Genomic DNA, 22,453 nt, shown 5'->3' with positions numbered 1-22,453 from the left:
GGCACAATCTGAGGGTGCAGCCTTAGAATACAGAGCATGTTTAAAGAATGGAGAGAAGGAGAAACTTCTTCAGCTGAAGTTGTACTGAATTCACTACCACAAAATAGTGAAGGCGGCATTTGGTATGCTTTCTTTATTGGCCAGAGGATTGAGTACAGGCATTGGGAGGTCACGTTGCAGCTGCACAGGACATTGGTTAGACCACTATTGGAATAGTGCGTGCAATTCTGGTCTCCTTCCTATTGGAAAGATGTTGTGAAACTTGATAGGGTTCAGAAAAGACTTCCATGGATCTTGCCAGGGTTGGAGAATTTGAGCTATACGGAGAGGCTGAACAGGCTGGGGCTGTTTTCCTTGGAGCGGAGGCTGAGGGGTGACTTTTATAGAGGTTTAAAAATTATGAAGGGCATGGATGAGGTAAATAGGCAGTCTTTTCCCTGGGGTCAGGCAGTCCAGAACTAGAGGGCATAGGATTTGGGTGGGAGGGGAAAAGATATAAAAGAGACCGAAGGGGCAACTTTTTCACAGAGTGTGGTATGGGTATGGAATGAGCTTCCAAGAGGAAGTGGTAGAGGCTGGTACAATTGCAACATTTATATGAATCGGAAAGATTTGGAGGAATAAGAGCTGGATCCTGGCAGGTGGGACTAGATTGGGTTGGGATATCTGGTCAGCATGGACAGGTTGAACCGAAGGGTCTGTTTCTATGCTGTGCATCTGACTCTATAAAAGGCTGTGGAAGCCAGGTCATTGAGTGTATTTAAGACTGACATAGATAGGTGTTTGATTGTTGAGGAGATCAAGGGTTACAAGGAAAAGGTAGGAGAATGAGGATGTGAAACTTAGAGCAGAATCGATGAGCTGAATGGCCAGAGTTCTCTTCTGTGTCTTATGGATTTATAAAACTGTAACCAATTACATTTGAAATGTTCAGTGTTTACACCATTTAAATGGTTAAGTCCAGAATCAGATCCATCAACTTAACCTCAGCAGTCAAAACAAGGGTTTTTCAAAATGACAATCTGGCACAAAATTAAAACAAATTGGCCTATGGACTCATTAAGCAAAGCATGAGCACTAATTTAAAGGTCAGCAAACAGTCTCTGCAATCAAGGGGAAACTCCCCATGGATCAGGATCAGAACTATTGATTATTTGCTAGATCCAAGAAGTTAATGATCGGCTTATGTTAGAAGGTACATTTATCATGGAAACATTGACAAAACTTGAAAGGGAATATGCAGTAAATTAAATGATGTGGAATTATATAAATTTGTTAGGATATGGAAGGGTAGGCAATGCAAAATAAAGGATACAAATCATAGACAAATCACAGCACAGGTCTAGAAAATGAACACAAACAGGTTTTACAAATAGGGGAAAAAGTAAGGACTGCAGATGCTGGAGATCAAATGAAGGGCTACGCCCAAAACATCAATTCTCCTGCCCCTTGAATACTGCCTTACCTGTTGTGCTTTTCCAGCAGCACACAACTTTTATAAAGAGGGGCTTGGAATACAATAGCATGATAGTTCTTGTGAATAAAATATCTTGTGAATGGCTAAGCCTCACTTGGAAGTATTATTGTTGATGATGCACTCCAGACTGAAAGAGAGATGAAGATATAACAAAAGGGGACAGGGAAGAAATAAAAAGATACAAAATCTTCCACGTATGAGGAGCTTTTAATTATAAAAGGGACAGACTACAGCAGCTGGGGCAATTGTCAGCAAAGATGACAAAGAATTGATAAGTTCTGAGGGGTCTCAACAGCAGAGAAACCACTTCAATTGACAGAAGGCTGCAGCACCGGATGCAGCAAATGACAGTGGTCAGATGTATTTTTTTTAAAAAACAGAGCGGCTAAAAATCTGAAATATACAAGCCAACAATTGTCACAGCAGATTCAATCATGGCCTTAATATTCTTTATTAGAAAAGCAAGTTTCTTAAGAACGAACTAAGATTCCCAAAACTAGCTTTAGGTTGTCCATATTAATAATTTCCATTCACAATTTCAAACCATTAAATCACCTATTAAAATGCAACTTCACAATATTTAGGAACTAATTGCAAACTCAATGTATCATTGCTTCAAAGACTCCACTCAACCTCACGTCAAGCACCCACTCACATCTGTAGATTGCACAATCATACCTCTTCAACTAAAACTAAGTGGCTTGCTAGGCCAATCAAACTGGCTCAATATAAAATCAAACAGTGGGAATGAAAAGCTCCCATTTCTTGGAGTTATTAGCAATATCCTATTCGTAACATCATCCAGTTAAGCTGTCATTACGAATCCTATTATATGAAAAATATTATGGCCTTTAGATTTGGCATTAAAACTGACCACACTGAACTAGGAATACCCAAATTGAAATGGTATAATGCAGAGGGCAGCATCAATTAGCAACAAGAATAGATTGGAACAAAAACCAAATAGTGATGGTGCATTATAGGCTAGGATTGAGGATAGAGAATAAAGCTTGTGTAGGATGGGGAGGTTTCGCAACAAACAAAACAGAGCAGTTTAGAAAGTCAACTTACCATGTTAATTTGTAGCAGTCAACAGTTGAGCTACAAATTTTAATTTCAAGTCTGATTTACTTAGAGTAATTCTTGCTCCCACCGACTCACCCAAAATCAATACCCACGTTACATTGCTTCAAAGACTCCACTCAACCTCACGTCAAGCAGTCACTCACATCTGTAGATTGCTTGCCTTGAGATATGTTCTGACACTGTTCTCCAGCGACACGCGTACAGCGATCGGATCAGTTTTCATTTGGCCATTATGCACAATTGAGCTGGATCATTACAAACTCCACTGTGAATTCGGCATGCTTTAACTGTTCCATCCCACTGAGGCAAGTTTTACCAACACACCTTCAGTTTAAAAGCAACAGATGAATTTCAACTTGGGCACCACTTGTTAATTCCAACAGACCTTTGAAGACAGTCACTCCAGTCAATAGATTTCATAGAAATTGCAATGCATTTTCTGTGCATGAAAGCCACAAACCTTTTACTGTTTAAAAAAAAAACCAATGGATTTAGAGGAAGCACCTGCAATTATTTTGGTGGGGGTTGTTTGGTACAGAAAAATAAAATATTACGCAGATGCAGTTTTGATATTGTACCCAAGGTATGGCAAATCAACATTAGTCTGAAACTGACAAACCCACTGAGGGCTTCTTTCACAGCTTACAAAAGACTAATGCACATCGAACAGGGAAACAGAATTACATGTCCATTTATTCCACTTTTCAGAAAAATATTTTCTACAATGTTGCACCTTGGATACTTTGTAAAAATTAAGACAACTAAAAAAATCTCATATGTACAGTTGAGCCTTGCTATAGTGCTTCCAATCTACAATCCTAAAACACAGACATGAGACAAGTACTAGCGAGTTTAGCAGACAATTCAAGCCAGTGTTAACATGTTCAGTCCTAAACCAGCATCATCCATTTAATTAGGATGTTTACAAATTCTTCTGAAGTATGTATAACTCCATCAGAAACTAAATAGCTAGAACAGCTGTTCTTGGTTACAAGTCAGGGGGATGTCCATAGGATAATCATCGTGGCCAAAAATTTGAATCCAGGATTTAAAAAAAAAGAAAAATTCTGCTGCAGTGAACCCACAAATAGCAGTCATCTTAGATTAAACCTACAAAATGTCAAGCATCACTGGCCAAATCTGATCTAATTTGTGGAAAAAAGGACATGGGAAATGCTCAGGAATTGACATGATTGATCAGAAAATACACATCATTAAAAACTAGCCAGATGATGGCATGATTGGGTTACTTTGGTTATAAAATAGCTATTAACACAGCTCATAAAAACATGCTTAAATACACATATGCTGGAGAAAGCCAGGCTTGGCACTATCTAGGGAAAGAGAAACAGTCAGTCAATGTTTCGAAATCCAATAAGGCCTCTTCATAAACTATTGTGTTTTTGTTTCCGATTTCTAGCATCTGCAGTAATTTGCTTTTATACATTTGAACAGGTCTTATTGACTGATCCATTTAATACTGCTAACTACATAGAGCCATGAGCAGAGATTCAATGTTTTGTAAAAATAATATTATATTTTAATAACCAAATTAATTTTACTGCTTAACTTAAATTTTAACCAAACTTGTACAGCAGAAACTTGTCACACTTTGAACAGCTCAGTTCAAATCAAAGTGTTCATATACTTCTTGCATGCTAATTTTGTCAAATGAAACAAATGGCTGGATTAGACCAAATTATTTTCAGTGTAATGCAAAATAAGCAATTTTAAAACAAGCAGAGAGTGCTCTTGAATTAATTCATAGGCTTTATCCATTAGCTGATCCTAGCTGGGCACTGTACTCAGCAGGAGGTGGTTAGAGGAGAAGTAGCCCAGCTTGCAAATCCAGCTACAGGACAACATCAAAAACATAAAAGTTTGCAAAGTATACATCAACAGTATACTCCAGTGAAAAGTCCAGTGGGAACCATTAGTGGTGCTTCTGGCAAGGTACTTTACCAAGTTCTGCAATACTGTAAAGACGTTTACTAGCCAATTTAATGCGCACTATTAAATACCAAAAATGTGAAATAAGGTCCTTTTAATCCAGTAGACAGTATGTCAAGCACAACATTCTAAAACATTATTTTTGGATTTACATTGTAACTAAAAAAAAATCATAAAGAGCAATACATTTACACATTGTAAAACAGGAAACTTAAATTTGACAAAATGCACAAAGATATACCAACAATTTCTGTCTTTACTTAATTGTAAGTCCATTCAGAAACTTAAGGAGCTCCCACTAGACTCCAATTTGCACAGCCAGTCAGTCCATGCAGAATCGTGGAATGTCCCAACTGTGAGGCAATCAGAGGCTCTGTCCGAACACAACAAGGTAAAGTGGTCTTACTAGCCCCGCTAATCAAATTTGGTTTTCTTTCCTTGAGGAGTAATCTTTCCACCTCTGAATCCTACAAAAGAAAGGGAATATTCAGGTTCAATCTGAAAATGAGCAATACAATACACAATGACCTAATCGAAATGCAATTCCCCACAACAGGTCAGGAGCGGACTAAATAGTATTATTTGGTGTTTCAGTAAAATGCTGAGCTACAAAATGGTGGAAAAGGGCTGCATGGAACACAGTTTGAACAGGTACGCCATTACAGATGGCCTCGGTTGTACTGGACTATATTTGGAAGAGCAACGTTACCAGACTACTGATATGCAAGGACAATAGGAGAAAGTGAGGTCTGCAGATGCTGGAGATCAGATTCGAGACAGTGTTGCTAGAAAAGCACAATCCGACAAGCAGGAGAATCAACATTTCGGACATCAAATGGGGCTGATTTCCTGATGAAGAACTTCGGCCCGAAACGCTGATTCTCTGCTCATCGGATGCTGCCTGACCTGCTGTGCTCTTCCTGCAACACTGTCTCGACACTGCAAGGACAATAGTCAACTCAGACGTAAAAAATGAAAATTTACTGAGTTTTGAGAAGAATTTTGAAAATTTACTGCTGCATCTAAGCATTGGAATTAATGAAAAGCAACACAGCCAATTGCATTGAAAACCGTTTTCAACCAAAAGCAAGAGTCACTCAAGTCTCCAGGGAAGAATTTCTTAAAAGATCGCAAACTTTTGTGGTGGTATCTGAACAAATCACAAAACCCCTAGTTTCATACCTCCAAATCCACCCCGACCACCACCTCGGCCACCACGACCTCTGCCACCAAATCCGCCATGACCTCTTCGACCTCTTCCAAAGCCTCCACCACCTCTACCACCTCGACCACCTCGTTGGTTGTCACCCTTTGGTCGAGCAAAGTCAAGCATAATTTTGCATCCATCAATTTCTCCATCTTCCATCGCATCCTTAGCTAATTTTGCATCTTCTTCTGATGGGAAGTCCACAAAGCCAAAACTAAAAGCAGAGCAACAGCATTTTAAAAACACTACTGCAGAAATTTCCTCCAGTAAAGAAAAATTAACTATATAAAAAAAGCCGTTTAACAAATCTCATTACAAATTGTGAAATAAACAAATTTTATATCAAGTGTGACAGACTAGCTACCATTCTTTCAAAATGAAGCAGCCTGTAGTTTACTATTCTTCTCTTGCGAATCCATTCACTGTCACAATTTCGACAGCAAGGAGCTCAATGAGAAGGCATGGAAGGGGTGATTAAGTTGACATACCCTTTTGATCTTCCAGATTCTCTGTCTATTGCAATTCTAGCATTCTCAGCACCCTCAAAGGCTTCTTTTAAAGTTTCTTCAGTTGTCTCATCAGAAAGGCCACGAACAAACAATGTCTTGCTAGAACCTAGAAGTTGTCACGATCAGCAAATAAATATACTTGTACTGAATGTGAACTAATTAATGAGAAATTTAAAAATTGCAAGCAGGCAATCATCAGCATCTTACCATCCCCACTCCTGTGCCTTTGAGAGGTGAAATCCAATCTCACAGTTCTCCCCTCTATTTCTGTATTGGTATGATTCTCCAGAGCTTCTTTAGCATCCTCAGTTGAATCAAATTTAACAAATGCAATCCTGGAACAATTGCAAATAAAAAAAAAATTCAGTCTTTCATGAAAGTTACATTGTTGGAATAATAACATTGAAGTTAAAAAAACAATGATCAAATATTGGCTCTTGAGACAGCATCTGCAGCTTTAAAAGGCACATTACATAAGAGACTTTCAGGATTCTCAATGCTTCAGATATTCCATTAATCTTACCCTACTGGTTTGCCATTCTTTTCTAGAATTTTGATTGATGATGCTTTTTCAAAAATATTCTGGAGGGTATCTTCTGTTGCAGAATACGCCAAGTTATTTACAATGAGTGTATCAGAATCTGAAATGAAATGAAAAAGTACGTCAATACTAGCTCCTCAATTTTCAATACAGTTTTGTCTTCAAAAGCCAAAGTTGGATCAGTACTTGACTATCTAGAGGAATTCTGCAAAGGTTCATCATGTGTTTCAGACTGACATTCATCATATCCAGCTTTCAAAAAAATCATTTGTATTTTGAACCATTATCATGATGTTTCTAAGTGAACTTCATGTTTAGCAATAAAATTAAAACACTTACTTGGTTGTGTCTGTCCAGCCTTTGCATTTAATATACTCTTGTCCCCAGTGAAATCAATAACGATGGCCCTACCATCAACATCAGTGCCTTGTTTCTCTTCCAATGCTGAATTTGCTGCAGCTTCACTTTCAAATTCGATGTATGCAATGCTGAATGCAAGACAGACAGTCAATCTATTGCTTAGAAACCATGTTTTTAATGCATAACCATCAAAATTAAAATTTCAAAACGTACCCCCGTGAACTTGAACCATCACGAGAAACAGGAATTCTAATATCAATTGCATTATCAAAAATCTCTTTCAGGTCATCTTGTGTTATCTTGAAAGGGAGGTTTTTGACAAACAACGTCCTGCAGTCTCTCTCTGCAAAAAAAAAGAAAATCAGTTTCTTCGTCAAAATCAGTAAGTAACAGGACCAAATCACTATATTCTGGCAAAAAATGGGCATACAATTCTTTGCCTCTTCATCCTGTTTGAACATAACCCAACACTCTTTACTACATCAAACATTTTCCATGACACATCCAGCCAACCCAGTAAATCAAAATGACCAATTTGATGATCAGTCAAGTAGATGTTGCACACAACGTCCACTTAAATAAATTCAAACTACTGACTAGATCTACAAGTTGGTATGTGAAAATATGACAAAATAAAAGCCAGATCATTCATACCTTTTTTGGCACTTGTATTGCTTTCTTTACTGCGTGCTTTGTCAAGTTTGACAGCAAGGCCCAGCACTTTGTTTCCATTGAATTCCAATGCCTTTTCTAGTTGTTCTTTGGTTTCAAAGTCCACGTAACCATACTTCCTACATTAAGACATGATACACTCGTAGAAAAAAAAACTTAACTGCACATAAACACAAGACAAACTTAACAGATCAAATGTACCACTCAAAAACAAAGTTTATCCACTGCCATATCCACTCAAGACTGTTTTGAAACTGTGGAAAATCTCCATGAATTCTCAGACAGATTAATCAAAAGACTCAAATTTAAATCTTCTTAGAAGGAGACTATGCTGGCCAGCCACCCCTGAAAACCAGTGAACAGTAAGCAATGCATTTATTTCTATGGTAAACAAATCAGCCAGGGCCAATCCTGATGCATGTTTAGATTGGATTAGATTCCCTACATTATTGAAAGAGGCCCTTCAGCCCAACAAGTCCACACCAACCCGTCGAAGAATGACCTAATAAGATCTACTTCCCAATCCTATATTTACCCCCAAATAATGAACCTCGCACTATGGGCAATTTAGCATGGCTAATTCATCTGACCTGCACATCCTTTTGTATTGCGGGAGGAAACTGGAGCACCTGGAGGAAAGCCACGCAGACACGGGGAGAATATGCAAACTCTACACAGAAGTGGGAATCAAACCCGGGTCCCTGGTGCTGTGAGGCGTCAGTGCTAACCACTGAGCAACCGTGCTGCCCTGATCTTTTTTCTCCCCTAACTATTAATCACCATCAGTTAATAACTCAATCAGTAAAATAACTGAAGTTGCCCAAAGTCTCTATTAGTGATTCCCCCAGTTGGGCATGTTCCTGAAAACCAGTTCATATAACACACAGTTTAAACATTACCTGGAGTATCCAATTCGGACATCAACAACTGACAGTTTCTTTTTGGTGAAGAAACCATTAAGGGCTTTCTTTAGTTCTTCAAAATTCTTTTCAGAGTTCAAGTTTCCAACAAACAGTGAGAACGATTCTTTGAAATAAAGCAGAAAGAAAACTCAATGTGCATAATTTTGAGCCTTCAATATATCATAATGCATACTACTGGCACATCAGAACAAAGAAACATCACACTCTTCAGTATTAAGTCCCTCTTGATGATCATCCTCTGTGCAAACAGAAAAAAGTTAGTAATATGAAGAAATTTAATTCCTAAGGCTTCCTATTGATGTACTCTTGGAAGCTAACAGTTAGTGACTATCTCAAATTAAAGCAAAGAAAATAAAGTATGGGAAACACCAGAATGAAATTACAAAATCCTGTTAGCAGCACTTTATGGCTGCAAATTATTTACCTCTTCAGAGCCCCAGGGAAAATTGCTTCTGGCAAGTTGCAACTTTCCTAAAGCAGAACAAGAATCTTTGCAGTCAACATCTTTTGACCCAAAATTACACTTCACTTGTTCAAAAAAACTTAGGGCTTGCTAATTGAACATGGTGTCACGAATTCTTAATTTACTTTGCCTTGGACACAAATCATATTTTATTATTTTTAGGATGAACATTTCTTTTATGATATGGATCATTAATCTGCAACCTCCGATATTTTCGTACGGGAATTCATTAATATGAAAATTATATCTACAAAAGTTAAAAAAAACTTGGTTCATAGGGGAACTGGTGCAAGCACCTGCACTTACATATACAGTTTAAGAAAATAAATGCAATATAACAATTCAGATAAGTTCTATCTGAATCTTGATTTTTGTGTTACATATGAATTTGAACATTATTTGTACACTACCCATGCAAGTTATCCAATCTACCAGACACACAATTTCCCACATGATTGGGCTTAAAAAATTCTGGGTCTTGGGGTTTCCAAAGTTTATTAAAAATAATTTAAAATTGTTCATGTTTTTAAAAAGAGTTGCCAAACTCTACAACCTCCCATGAGGAACGGAAGAGTTGCCACAGCAGAACCTTCACATCGTTAACCTGTGATTCTACAATCTCTCACATTCCTGGTCACCAGTGCTAAGTCTCATTTCGATTGGTGTCCATTTACCAGACTTTTCAGAATTGTTTTCAAATGATTTTCTATTGTTACACTAACATGTAAACACAAGTTGGATTTCAGTACGGACTTATGATTAAAACACACTCACCATCACTGTCAGACTTTTGTTTCTTAGCTGGAGTCACTGACTTCTGTTCCACTTTCTTTCTCTTTCCAGCTTTGGTTGGTACAGCAATCTCTACAAAAATTCAGTCAAATCAAATTATTAATTTAAGATAATACACTGCCATAAAAGTTTCAAGTTTTGTCCTTCTTACTAAAGTAAGATTTCATGTAGTTATTGCATGGATATTCAATCCCGTACTACTGAAAGGATTTCCAATCCAGTGGCACACAGACCGGCATACCATGCAAATGTCTACATTGCAGGCTATTTACTCAAGAAGTGGGAACATTACAGATGGATTGATCAAATAACAGAAATATGAAAAGAAGTTCCTACCAACTCTGGTGCAGAGACCTTAGCAGACATCGAACAAACATTTTGATGTGTATGACTTTGTTATACATTTGTTTTACTCGAAAAACTACTCAAAAGGGATGAGGTTTGTGAACATATTTCACTTACAAATTACATTTGTAAGGTACAAACATTCAGCACCTGAGATAGGTTTCTGACAGTGGCCAAAAACCTTTAGAAAATTCCAGACCATCACACAGAAAACTAATTCTAGTTTCTTTCAACATTGGTGAAATAACTCTAGAGGCACCTGTCACCCAAGTCACCCTTTATTTACACATGCACACTATAGGGTAGCCTCAATTATCCAAACGACACAAGTGGCAAGCATTTTGTTTAGATAACTGAATGTTCAGATAACAGTTTAGAAACAATTCGGGATTTTGAGATCCTGTTAGGATAATCCAAAATTTGGATAACTGGTGTTTGGATAACTTTAAAGCGGTCCACCTTTCTCAGGGACAGCTCTTGGTGAACAGAACTTCTGACAGCCACAGCTCCCTAAATGAACCAGGTTAACCACCCCAGTCAAGGAACTCATACTCTATGCAGTCCACCTGGTGGACTCCATTACAATCACTGCAATTGGGGTTTGTGTATGATGTGAATGTGCATCAGTATTTAGAAAAATATGACAAGACCTGGACTAAAAATTTAAATTCCCATTTGGGATTGCATATTTTGCCACATGATATGTGAACTTACCAACTTCTTCATCTTCTTCTTCATCATCCTCTTTATCATCATCCTCATCATCTTCATCATCCTCATCATCTTCTTCTTCTTCTTCATTGTTGTCATCATCATCTTCTTCATCATCATCATCTTCTTCTTCATCCTCATCATCTTCCTGAGCTTTCACCATGCCAGCTTTATTTGCCTTGGGTGGTGGTGCGACATCCATGGCCTCTTCTTCCTCAGATTCTTTGAATTAAAAAAAAATGTTTAAACAACACTAATACTGAAATATGGTCTTAAAGGCATTCAAGAGTCAAATAGTTAGAACCTTTAAAGAACCAGACCACCAATAACTACACTAAAATACAGATAGGGCGCCAAGTTATTTATCCAGAGCAGGCGGAGAAAAAAGCACCTCCAACTAATATATTACAGGAGGCCATCACCATTAAATAGACTGCCCGCTGTGTTCAAACAAACAAATCTTTCCTGCAAAACTCACAAACCACTAATCTTCAAGCGTATGTCCACTTGAAAAATGTCATCGTTCTTCTGGTTCTTCTTACCAATTATTTCAATTTCTTCACTAGTTTGCCAAAGGAATTAGGTCTTCGCAATTTTAAATAACTATATTAGACAAGCCTAAAAGTTACAGTTGTTTTCTCCAAAGTCTCTACAATATATGAACTTCCCTGGTATACATCAAAAGCAGCATTGCCAAAAAGTTCATACCTAGACGTATACACAAATTCCAGTTGATATCCAACTGGTGCTGTGATGTTTCAGCACAGGTTACTTGCAGTTGTGTAATTTACAAAGGCAAGTAACCTACATGCTTTGTCAACAAATCCAACTTGCCTGAAACATCAATTTTCCTGCTCCTCACATGCTGCCGGACCTACTGCGCTTTTCCAACATCACTCTAATCCAGATCTATGTTGACCCTTCAGGTCTCTGCAGATTTTGTTCACTACTTACCAGGTCACCGAGCTTTAAGTCATCTGAACTTCAAAGCTAGTCCTCGCTCAACTCTTCATATATGAACCCCGGGAAATTTGGTAACATAATTCTCTACAGTTCATCTGTTTCCCACTAGGTTCTGCACCTTAGTTAATTACATATCCAAATCAACAACAAGCCCTTACTGCTAGGCACTTTCTCCAAATAATTCGGAGACATTAAATATCTGTTGAAATATTATTGCTACATCTTATTCCACTATTACTTAAGCCTGCTTAGTAGCTAGGATGAATGGCATCTGAATATGCAAATCTTTGTATCATTTACTATATCTTCTAGAAAACAGAGCCACAGCACACATTTAATGTTTTACTGTGCCTCAATGAGATCCCTGTCCTCTCAGTAACAAAAAATAAAAAAGGTCCTTTTTATACCACCCAACCAATTTTGTTCTTTTGTTCTAATTACATATACATATTATTCGGTAGTGTTCCTATCACTTTTTTGGGATGGAATATTGCTATAATGTGCTTTGCTTAATTTGAACCTCTGTCCTTTGTCTTCCAGAGTAGCTTTGGATACTCCACCTTTGCTAAACAATGAAATTGGCTTTCTTTCATTCGAAATTTTCATTTTGACTTTCCTTGCTCCCTTTCTGCAACTGGTTTAAACTTAAGCATCTTCTCACCATTTTGCCCTGAACATCTACTGCAAAAAAAAACAGAATAGGATGGATACACCCACAGATAAAGAACAGGAACAGGCCTTTCAACCCATGTCTGTGCTGACTACTACGCTATTCTGAACAAATCCCATATACCTGCAGATGGTTTGTATCATTTTATTCCTTGCCTGTTCATGTGTCTAGTCATAGAGAAACACAACATGGAAACAGACTATTCAATCCAACTCGTCCATGCTGACCATATATACTATCTAGTCCCATTCACCATACTTGGTCCATACCCCTGAAACCCTTCATATTCATTTACCCATCCAGATGCTTTTTAAATGTTGCAATTGTACCAGACTCCACTACTTCCTCCAGCAACACGCACAACCCTATGCGTGAAAAAATGGCCCCATTAGGTCTCTTATCTTTGCCCTCTCATCCTAAACCTATGTCCTCTAGTACTGGACTTTTGCATTTCAGGAAAAGACCATCTATTTACCACACTGATGCCCCTCATGATTTTATAAACCTCGACAAGGTCACCACTCAGCCTCCAGTGCTCGGGAAAATAGCCCCAGGCTCACCCTGTAGCTCAACCCCTTCAACCCTGGCAATATCTTTGGAAACCTTTTCTGAGCCCTTTCAGGTTTCGCAACATCCTTCCGATAAGAAGGAAACCAGAACTGCGCGCAATATTCCTAAAGTGGCCTAACCCATGTCCTATACAGTCACAACACGATCTTCCCACTCCTTTACTCAATGCTCTGACCAATAAAGGAAAGCATACCAAATGCCTTCTTCACTGTCCTACCTATCTGCATTTCTACTTTCAAGGAGCTATGAACCTGCAATCCAAGGTCTCTTTGTTCAGCAACATTCCATAGGACCTTACCATTAAGGTGTGCAAGTCCTGCTAAGACTTGCTTTCTGAAAATGCAGCACCTCCTATTTATTTAAATTAAACTCCATCTGCCACTCCTCTGCCCATTCGCCCATCTAATCAGGATCCCGTTGTAATGTGAGGTAACCTTCTTCGTTGTCCAATTTTGGTGTCATCTACAAACTTACTAACTATACCTATCTTCACAGCCAAATTATTTATAGTGGATGCAACACCGACCCCTATGGCACACCACTGGGCACAGGCCTCAGTCTGAAAATCAACCCACCACCTTCTATTTTCAAGCAGTTCTGTATCCAAATGGCTCATTCTCCCTGTATTCCATGTGATCTAATCTTGCTGACTAGTCTCCTACGGGGAACCTTGTCCAACCCCTTACAGAAGTCCAAATAAATTACATCCGAGACTCTGCCCTCAATCCTTCGTTACTTCTTCAAAAATCTCAATCAGGTTCATGAGACAGGATTTCCCAGCTCTTGAAGAATGATTATGACATGTTAGTAATAAGATACAGTATTCAACTTCAGCAATTGCCAATGAGTGTTGATCGATTATAAAGAAATTATGAAGCAGCACAACCTAATCTCATACAAGATGGCAGATTTTGCAGAACTGCATACGTGATCTACAAATATTTGTCAGGCACTGTCTACAGGGGAACCTCAATTATCCGATGGACAGAAGAAGGGAGCATTTTGTTTGATTAATCGAATGCTGGAAGACATATTTTAACCAAGCATCGGGATCTTGCCGGATAATCTGAAATTTGGATAATTGAGGTTTTTCTGTATTCCAAGTTATCTAGTTAAATTAATTCAAATAAGTAAGCTTCAAACAGGCATCTCCATACTGTAAAATTTTCTTTACCATCCTCATCTTCATCAGATTCTTCCTTTGCTTTGTTAACCATTACAGCTGCACGCTTAGGAACAGGTTTCTCTTCAGATGCTTCTGCTGAAATAAAAATGTTCAGGTATGATTTCATTAACTGCAGGCACGGTCTACTCAACATTATTTATTAAACCGGTCTCATTGCAGATGCCTGGCTGAATCTACACTCTCAATCTCATTTATTCTGTCTTGCCATATATTTGTTAGGGAATGTCTCGAGGATTGCTACCATGGTCTTATTTCCATTTATTACAAAGCTGCTCCTTTTTGGAGCCAATTCCCTCAAATTCTAGGAGCAGCAATTACTGGTTTATAAGATGATGCATTGTTTTAGAACTTGAAGAAAAAAAATGAAAACAACAATACTTAATAAAAGGTAGTGATTCAAAGGGAGAAAAGAGACCCACGCAACTGTCTCAACTGCACAGCTTCTGCCACTCATGTCTAAATGTCTCTAACTATTGGAGTTCTAAGAAAAACAGACCATCTGTGAAATTCACAGCCAGCATTGGAGTAAACACTGTGTGGTAACTCACAGCAAGGGAGCAGCTAAGTGGCATTTTAAAACACAACCTTTCTTGTGTTTTCTTGTGTAAACGTACGAGTGCATTTTTCTTGATTATATGTTGTTATTTAGATCTGTCTCTTGATTAAGTGTTAATCGACTAAAGATGCTGAATGTTAAGGTCCAGGGAAATGTTGCTGAACAACATCTCGGAGTGCAAGTTCATATTTCCTTGAAACCGAAGTCAAGACAGAGATAGGATAGTGAAGGTGGTGCTCGGTATGTTTGCCTTTATTGGTCAATAGACTGAGTAGTTTGGAGGTAATATTGCGATTGTACAGAACATTGATTAGGCCATTATTGGAATACTGTGTTCAATTCTGGTCTCCCTACTGTCAGAAATATGTTGCGAAACTTGAAAAGGGCTCAGAAAATATTTACTTACAAGATTTTGTCAGGATTCGAGGGTTTAAGCTATTGGGAGGAGCTAAACAGACTGTGGCAATTTCGCCTGAGTGTGAAAGGCTGAGTGGTGAACTTGTAGAGGTTTATAAAATCACGAGGGACCTGGATAGGGTAAATTGACAGTCCTTTCCCCAGGGTGGGGTAGTCTAAAACTAGAGCGTACAAGTCAGGAGGAAAGATTTAAAAAGGGATCCAAAGGGCAACTTTTTCCACACAGAAGTTGGTGTGTGTATGGAATGAACTGCCAGAAGTGGTAGAGGCTGGTACAATTACATTTAAAAGGCATCTGGACAGATATATGAATACAAATGGTTTAGAGGGATCATTCCTAATGAGCAGCTCATGCCCAAAATGTCAACTCTCCTGCTCCTCAGATACTGGTTGACTGTTGCGATTTTCCAGAACCATACTTTTAGACTTAGAGGGATATAGGTCAAATGTTGGCAAATATTAAGAATATCTGATTCGCATGAACAAGTTGGACTGAAGGATCTGTTTCCGTGCTGTGTATCAATGATTCTATGACTTACCTCTGTCCACCAAATTGATTCTACATCATGTAATCATTTATTGCCATCATCCATCTTGTACCATCCTTTCCAAATTTCATATACCCTTTAATATTTGTCATCAATTTCGTTGTAAATATTAGAAACAGTCAACCATTTTTGCCTCTTTACTATTCCTCTCCCGCCCCTCCTTCTCACTTTGACCTAATCAATGCTGTTTTGTTTATGTATACTCTGTCCCATTCTGGGCCTTGTTGTTTAGCTGCCCTGTAATGCTACCATATTCACTTGTTTTGAAGGTCTAACGTTCCCCTCTCTAACCCTGGTGGCAGAAATGGCAGTTTACAAACCTTTGGATTCAGAGGCTGGTAGTTTGACTAGTGATGACCAGGGGTCCCAATCATTGCTGAGAGACAGAAAGAAGGGGAAAATGGATCAGACATAGCTGAGGTCCCTGTCAAGCACTGTGGCAGGGAATGCTGAGCTGAGGGAAAATGGCCCTGGAGCTCCCTGTAGAAGGTGCCATCAGAATAGATGCAACAGAGACAGAAGTCTTCAGAAACAACCTAGTGAACCTCCTCTGCACCCCCTCCACTGCCAGCACATCCTTTCTCAAGTTAAGGAGACCAAAACTGCACACAGTACTCCAAGTGTGGCCTCACTCGCACCTTGGACAGTTGCAACATAACTTCTGCTTTTAAACTCAATCCCTTTAGCAATGAAGGACAAAGTTCCATGGAACTTAATATGTACAGGAAGCAGAGTGCGAGGTACAGTCAACGTATCTGTATTAGTTGATGCCTTTATAATAACATCGATACCGATCTTATGACCAGATATGGAAACAGATGTCTCAAAGTAAGGAAGGTGAGAGTTGGATGGAAAAGAGAGACAAAATTGACAAATTTTCCCAATTCCAGTTGAGGTGGAAAAGAGCATCAATGCACTGGAGGATGTGTTGTAAGAAGGATAGCACTAGAACAAGTATTGTTCCATGTAACACACAAAGAAAGAGGCATAATTAGTGTCCATGGGTACCCATGGCCTCTCACTAGCTCCATGTCAAAAGGTGAAGTTGTATGAGCCTGGTGGTGAATTGGGACTGTTTCTATCATGTCATACAAAGACTAAGTTTCAACCAATAATCCAGCAAAAATATCTTGGAACATTTTACTAGGCTAAAGGAGGCAAGCTTAGATGACAAGTACTGCAGCTTTCATTAACCTACCAGAATCATCTTCCTCATCTTCCTCCTCGACATCATCTTCCTCGCTACTCTCTTTCTTTACAGCTTTACCATTTTTTTTGTTGGAAGATTGTGGGGTCTTCACCTTTTTAACAGGGGGTGCTGGCAATTCCTAAATCAACATTGTTTAAATGAAATGAGATTAATACAAGCATCAATACATTCAACATGCCCAAGTCTGGTCAGAAATAACATAATTGGGACAAATACCAAAATTTAGTTAGCTTCATTCCATATTCAAGAAAATCAATTCCCAAAGAATAAGTTTAATACATCACCGCTATACAACTAACTTGAAACCACTGCAACCAAGTACAGAACTTCAAAAGGACAGTTGTCAGTGAAAGAGGACAGTCTTGTTGCTGATAAAGTCCAATGTCAAATGGTGTAGTCATATGCCACAAGGATTGGTGTTGGGTCCACTATTTTGTGTCATTTATAGAAAGGATTTGGATGTGAACGTAGGAGGCATTGTTAATTTTTGCAGATTATATTAAAAGTGGATACATAGTGGACAGCTAAGAAGGTTTATTTGGAGTACAAGAGGATCAAGCGGAGTTTATGGGAGATGCTGCATTTTCCAAAAACAAATTAGAGCAGGACTTATACACTTCAGACAACATACAAACTGGGAGAGGGAGTAGGCCATCCAGCCCTTCAATAAGATCATGGCTGACTTTTTTCATGGACTCGGAACCACTTACCCGCAATCTTACCATATCCCTTAATTCCTTTATTGTTAAGAAAAAAAGCTACCTTAGCTTTAAAAACATTTACTGAAGTAGCATCAACTACTTCACTGGGCAAGGAATTCCATAGATTAACACCCGGGTGAAGAATTTCCTTCTCAATTCAGTCCTAAATCTGCTCCCTCTAATTTTGAGGCTATGCCCTCTTGCACTAGCTTCACCTACCAATGGAAACATCCTCTCTATTTGTATCTTATCTATTTCCTTCGTAATTTTGTACATTTTATAAAATATCCCCTCTCATTATTCTGAATTCCAATGAATAGAATCCCAGTCTACTCAATTTTTCCTCAAAAGCCAACCCCAACAGCATCAAATCAACCTAGTGAACCTCCTCTGCAGGCCCTCCACACCCTTTCTCAAGTAAGGAGACCAAAATTGTACACAATACTCCAAGTGTGGCCTCACCAGTACCTTGCACAGCTGCAACATAACTTCTGCTTTTAACTCAATCCCTTTAGCAATGAAGGACGAAATTCCCTTTGCCTTCCTAATTACTTGTTATACTTGCACAGCAACTTTGTGATTCATGTACAAGGACACCCAGGTCCCTCTGCACAGCAGCATGCTGCATCTTTTTACCATTCAAGTAATAATTCTATTTACGGTTACTCCTCCTAAAATGGATGATTTCACATTTGTCAACATTGTATTCCATCTGCCAGACCTCTGCCCACTCACTCAAAGTATCTACATCAGTCTGCAAAGTTTCATAGTCCTCTGCACACTTTGGTTTCCACTCATCTTAGTGTAATCTGCAAACTCTGACACGTGGTCCTCAACTTAAATCATCCATACAAGTTGTAAATAATTGTAGTCCCAACACTGAACCCTGAGGCACACCACTAGTCAAGGATTGCCAGGCAGAATAGCACTCATTTATCCACATTGTTTGTTTCCTGTCAGTCAACCAATCCTCTACCAATGCAGACATAGTGCACTGAGCATAGGAGTTGGGAGTTCAGACTGCCATTGTATAGGAGGTGGTTCAGCCACTTTTGGCGTATTGCCCATAATTCTCAGTCTCCCTCATATCGGAAGGATGTTGTGAAACTTGAATGGGTTCAGAAAAGATTTACAAGGAAGTGGTGGAGGCTAGTACACTTACAACACTTAAAACACATCTGGATGGGTATACAAATAGTAAGGGTTTGCAGGGACATGGGGCAGTTGTGGCAATTAGGACTAGATTTATATGGGATCTCTGAGCATCAGAGATCAGTTAGACTGGAGAGTCTCTGAGAAAGTCAGGACTGCAATGCTCTCCTGAGGGCATGGGCCCTTCATCAGGAACATTTCTGATGAAGAAGCTTAAGGCCAAAACATTGTCTCTCCTGCTCCTCAGATGTTGCCAGATGTGTTGTGTGCTTCCATGCCACTTTTCCACTGTATATCTCTATGACTCCAATTTATAGATTGGAAGAATACGGCAGAGAACAAATAGTACCAATTGAAAGGAGCAGAGGGAACTGGGTGTATATGCATAAAAGTTATGAGGTTACACAACAAATTTAGATAGCACTTTAAGTTTACAATAGCGTTGGCTTTATTAATTGGGTCATGGAGTACTCAAGCAAGAAGACTAGTGAAATATTGCAAGACAGTAGTGCAATATGGCCCGAATTCAATTCTAGACACCCTACTTAAAGAAAAGTGTGAAGACATTGAAAAAAAAAGTGCAAAACAAGTTTACAAATATAGTTATAAATATGAAAAACTTTAGTCACAAGTGTTGGATCTTGAAGATCTTGGAGAAAAAGCCAAGATGACACTTGAAAAAGGCATTCAAGAATCACTAGGTGTCTGGACAGAATAGACAAAGAAAAACGGTTCACACCACAAGTGGATTAAGATATCAACTACACTACCACACTACATCCAAGGTAATGGAATTGGGCATAATGGAATTCTGCAAGGCTGCAGGGAGATGTGAAGAAATAGCATTAAGTGACCTGCCCACTTGGGAGACTTGATGGACTTAATACAAAATTACAAATTTTGACTGGAATATAGTAATTACCACCTCTTCATTTTCCTCCCCAGAAGTGGACTCTTCAAACTCTTCAGGGGGTGGTGGTGGGGCAGCCTTTTTAGGTTTTCCTTGCTTTTTACCTGCCTGAAGGATAAAACAAGTAGAGAGATATAGTTAATAAGTTAGCTGATGATAGCAATAGTGGAGCTGTATGGGACAGCAATGACGGTTACATCAGATTACAATGGGATCTTGATCAGATGGGCCAATTGCCTGAGAAGTGACAGATGGAGTTTAATTTAGATAGACGTGAGGTGCTGCATTTTGGGAAAGCAAATCTTAGTAGGACTTATACATTTACTGGTAAGGCCCTAGGGAGTGTTGCTGAACAGAGAGACCTTGGAATGCAGGTTCATACCTCCTTGAAAGTGGAGTCGCAGGTGAAGGCGGCATTTGGTATGCTTTCCTTTATTGGTCAGAGGATTGAGTACAGGAGTTGGGAGGTCATGCTGCGGCTGTAGAGGACATTGGTTAGGCCACTGTTGGAATATTGCCTGCAATTCTGGTCTCCTTCCAATCGGAAAGATATTGTGAAACTTGAAAGGGTTCAGAAAAGATTTACAAGGATGTTGCCAGGGTTGAAGGATTTGAGCTATAGGGAGAGACTGAGGCTGTTCTCCCTGGAACGTCGGAGGGGTGACCTTATAAGTGGTTTATAAAATCATAGGGGGCATGGATAGGATAAATAGACAAATTATTTTCCCTGGGGTGGGAAAAGTCTAGAACTAGAGGACAAAAGTTTCGGGTGAGAGGGGAAAGATATAAATAAGAGAACTTAGGGACAACTTTTTCCACTGAGGGTGGTAGGTGTATGGAACAAGCTGCCAGAGGAAGTGGTGGAGGCTAGGACAATTGCAACATTTAAAAGGCATCTGGATGGGTATATGAATAGGAAGGGTTTGAAGGGATATGGCCAGGTGGGATTAGATTGGGTTGTGATATCTGGTCAGCACGGATAAGTTGGACCGAAGGGTCTGTTTCTGTGCTATATGTTTGTATTACTCTATACTGGGGGAAAAAGCACCAGAATTCGAATAAGGTCTGTGACATGAAATATTAACTTTTTCTCTGCACAGATGCTGTTAGACCGGAGGATTTCCAGCATTCAGGTTTTACTTGCGACTCCCAGCACAAGCAAGTTATTTTGAATCAGAGCAAGCAACTTGGTACAAGTTTATTAATTTTAAATAACTATTTACTTCTCAAGCATCACACTACAGCTCGCCTTTTTGGTTTGATCACCCGCAACCGTTCGTGGTATTTTACGGAATAGCAATTATACTTCAAAAGCCATAAAGTAACTCGGTCATACTCTAAACAACATGTCTAAATAATGATTTTCTTGCTTGCAGGTCTACAAAATCTCTTAACAATAACCGACCATAGGGTGTTCTTTTAAAATCAGCAATGGTTATTAAGGATGGTTCAGTAGTAATGCACAAACAACTTCCAAGCGATCAGGAGGCCGTCTGAAATGGTCAACATGCATTCAAGACCTCACACGTGTTCCGCAAAACGTGGACCTGCCTGAACCAGGCGGATTTCTTTCCAGGGTGCAACAGTTTTTTTTGGGGGGGGGGGGGTGAAAGATCGAAATCGACTTAGAATAAAATCAAAACTTTAGCCATGGACGTCGGTAAAAGCAAGTGTGTCCCTCAGACACGTGCGATGTACCGGCCACGGTGAACAGGAACAGCGGAGTGCCAGCCCCGCACACCATCGCGACCCCCCACCCACACGCGGAAGAGACGGGGAGGACGAGCCCGGAGTTTGGATGGCCCGAGCGAAGGGAGCGGCTTCAAACAGACGCGAGGCCCGTGGGGAAAAGGATGGGATCGGGCGGTGAAAGGAAGGAGCCACCTGATGTCCTCCCTCCCCAGCGTGTGCGTGTGCACACGACAGCGAGCGTGCGGTGGGGTCGGAGTTGGGGAAGGTGATAGGCCGAGGCTAACACGCGGTCCAGGGGCCTCGATCTTGCCAGCTCTTTGGGGGCCCATAACGAAACTCGCTCGTGCCCCGATTCACTGCCGTCAGATCCGAGGCTCTTCAGCCGAACGCCATAGATAAACCTGGGAGATCGCACGTCCGGCCTGACAAGAATAGCGCCCTCACCTTGGCGAGTTTCACCATCTTGATAAACGTTGTTTGTCTGCTCGAGCGGACGGAGCGATCCCACGTGTCGCTGTTCTCCCCGCGAGCTGCGCACCAAAAGAAAAAGCCACCGCTAACGTCACGCTTTGACATGCATCAACCCCGCCACGTGATGCGTTCCGACCAATCGGAAATTCAGGACGCCGTCCCCTCCCACCACGGACAACCAATCGCGTCCCGGGCTCTAGCACAAGAGGGCGGGGCCATCTCCGTGACCAATCGCTGCCTCAGGCCACGCACCAAGCCGATCGTCAGAAGGATTAGCCAATCAGGACCGATCAGTGTTCCAGGCAGCGAATCAACAGCTCGTGTATTTCTCAAAAAGGCAGAATGATGGACGTGCTTTTTTAAAATGGCCG

General features: G+C 39.9%; 1 protein-coding gene and 2 non-coding genes across 4 annotated transcripts; all 3 read right to left on the bottom strand.

The window, feature by feature from the left end:
- Positions 1 to 4,592: 4,592 nt before the first annotated feature.
- On the bottom strand, positions 4,593 to 22,162 carry ncl (nucleolin). Of its 2 annotated transcripts, none has more exons than XM_060834764.1 (15): positions 22,056 to 22,162; positions 19,935 to 20,027; positions 17,145 to 17,274; positions 14,414 to 14,500; positions 11,040 to 11,258; positions 9,963 to 10,052; positions 8,702 to 8,828; positions 7,785 to 7,921; positions 7,344 to 7,473; positions 7,110 to 7,258; positions 6,753 to 6,870; positions 6,437 to 6,564; positions 6,209 to 6,335; positions 5,696 to 5,934; positions 4,593 to 4,980 (listed from the first exon to the last, which is right to left on the bottom strand). In XM_060834764.1, the coding sequence occupies exons 1-15, from the start codon at positions 22,071 to 22,073 to the stop codon at positions 4,928 to 4,930; spliced, it is 1,845 nt and encodes a 614-aa protein (XP_060690747.1). In that variant the 5' UTR covers positions 22,074 to 22,162; the 3' UTR covers positions 4,593 to 4,927. The 2 variants fall into 2 exon arrangements, with proteins under 2 accessions (XP_060690747.1, XP_060690748.1); XM_060834765.1 differs by having other exon boundaries at positions 14,414 to 14,497.
- On the bottom strand, positions 6,945 to 7,021 carry LOC132821998 (small nucleolar RNA SNORD20). The gene has a single exon (XR_009645383.1). It is a non-coding gene; the product is annotated as a small nucleolar RNA SNORD20 (small nucleolar RNA).
- LOC132821996 (small nucleolar RNA SNORD82) lies at positions 8,903 to 8,970 on the bottom strand. Its single transcript, XR_009645382.1, has one exon. It is a non-coding gene; the product is annotated as a small nucleolar RNA SNORD82 (small nucleolar RNA).
- Positions 22,163 to 22,453: the final 291 nt, after the last annotated feature.

The sequence above is a fragment of the Hemiscyllium ocellatum genome, chromosome 13 (assembly GCF_020745735.1).
Source record: "Hemiscyllium ocellatum isolate sHemOce1 chromosome 13, sHemOce1.pat.X.cur, whole genome shotgun sequence".
Taxonomy (NCBI): domain Eukaryota; kingdom Metazoa; phylum Chordata; class Chondrichthyes; order Orectolobiformes; family Hemiscylliidae; genus Hemiscyllium; species Hemiscyllium ocellatum.
The sequence above is the reverse complement of the archived record's forward strand: the minus strand, read 5'-3'. Positions and strand labels throughout refer to the sequence as shown.

Bases quoted from the DNA above. Each gene is read 5' to 3' on its own strand.
- ncl (XM_060834764.1), bottom strand. The intron at 17,275-19,934 runs GTGGTAATTACT...ATGTTGATTTAG, and splicing joins CTGGGGAGGAAAATGAAGAG to GAATTGCCAGCACCCCCTGT. The intron at 7,474-7,784 runs GTATGAATGATC...TTTTTTTTGCAG, and splicing joins CAATACAAGTGCCAAAAAAG to AGAGAGACTGCAGGACGTTG.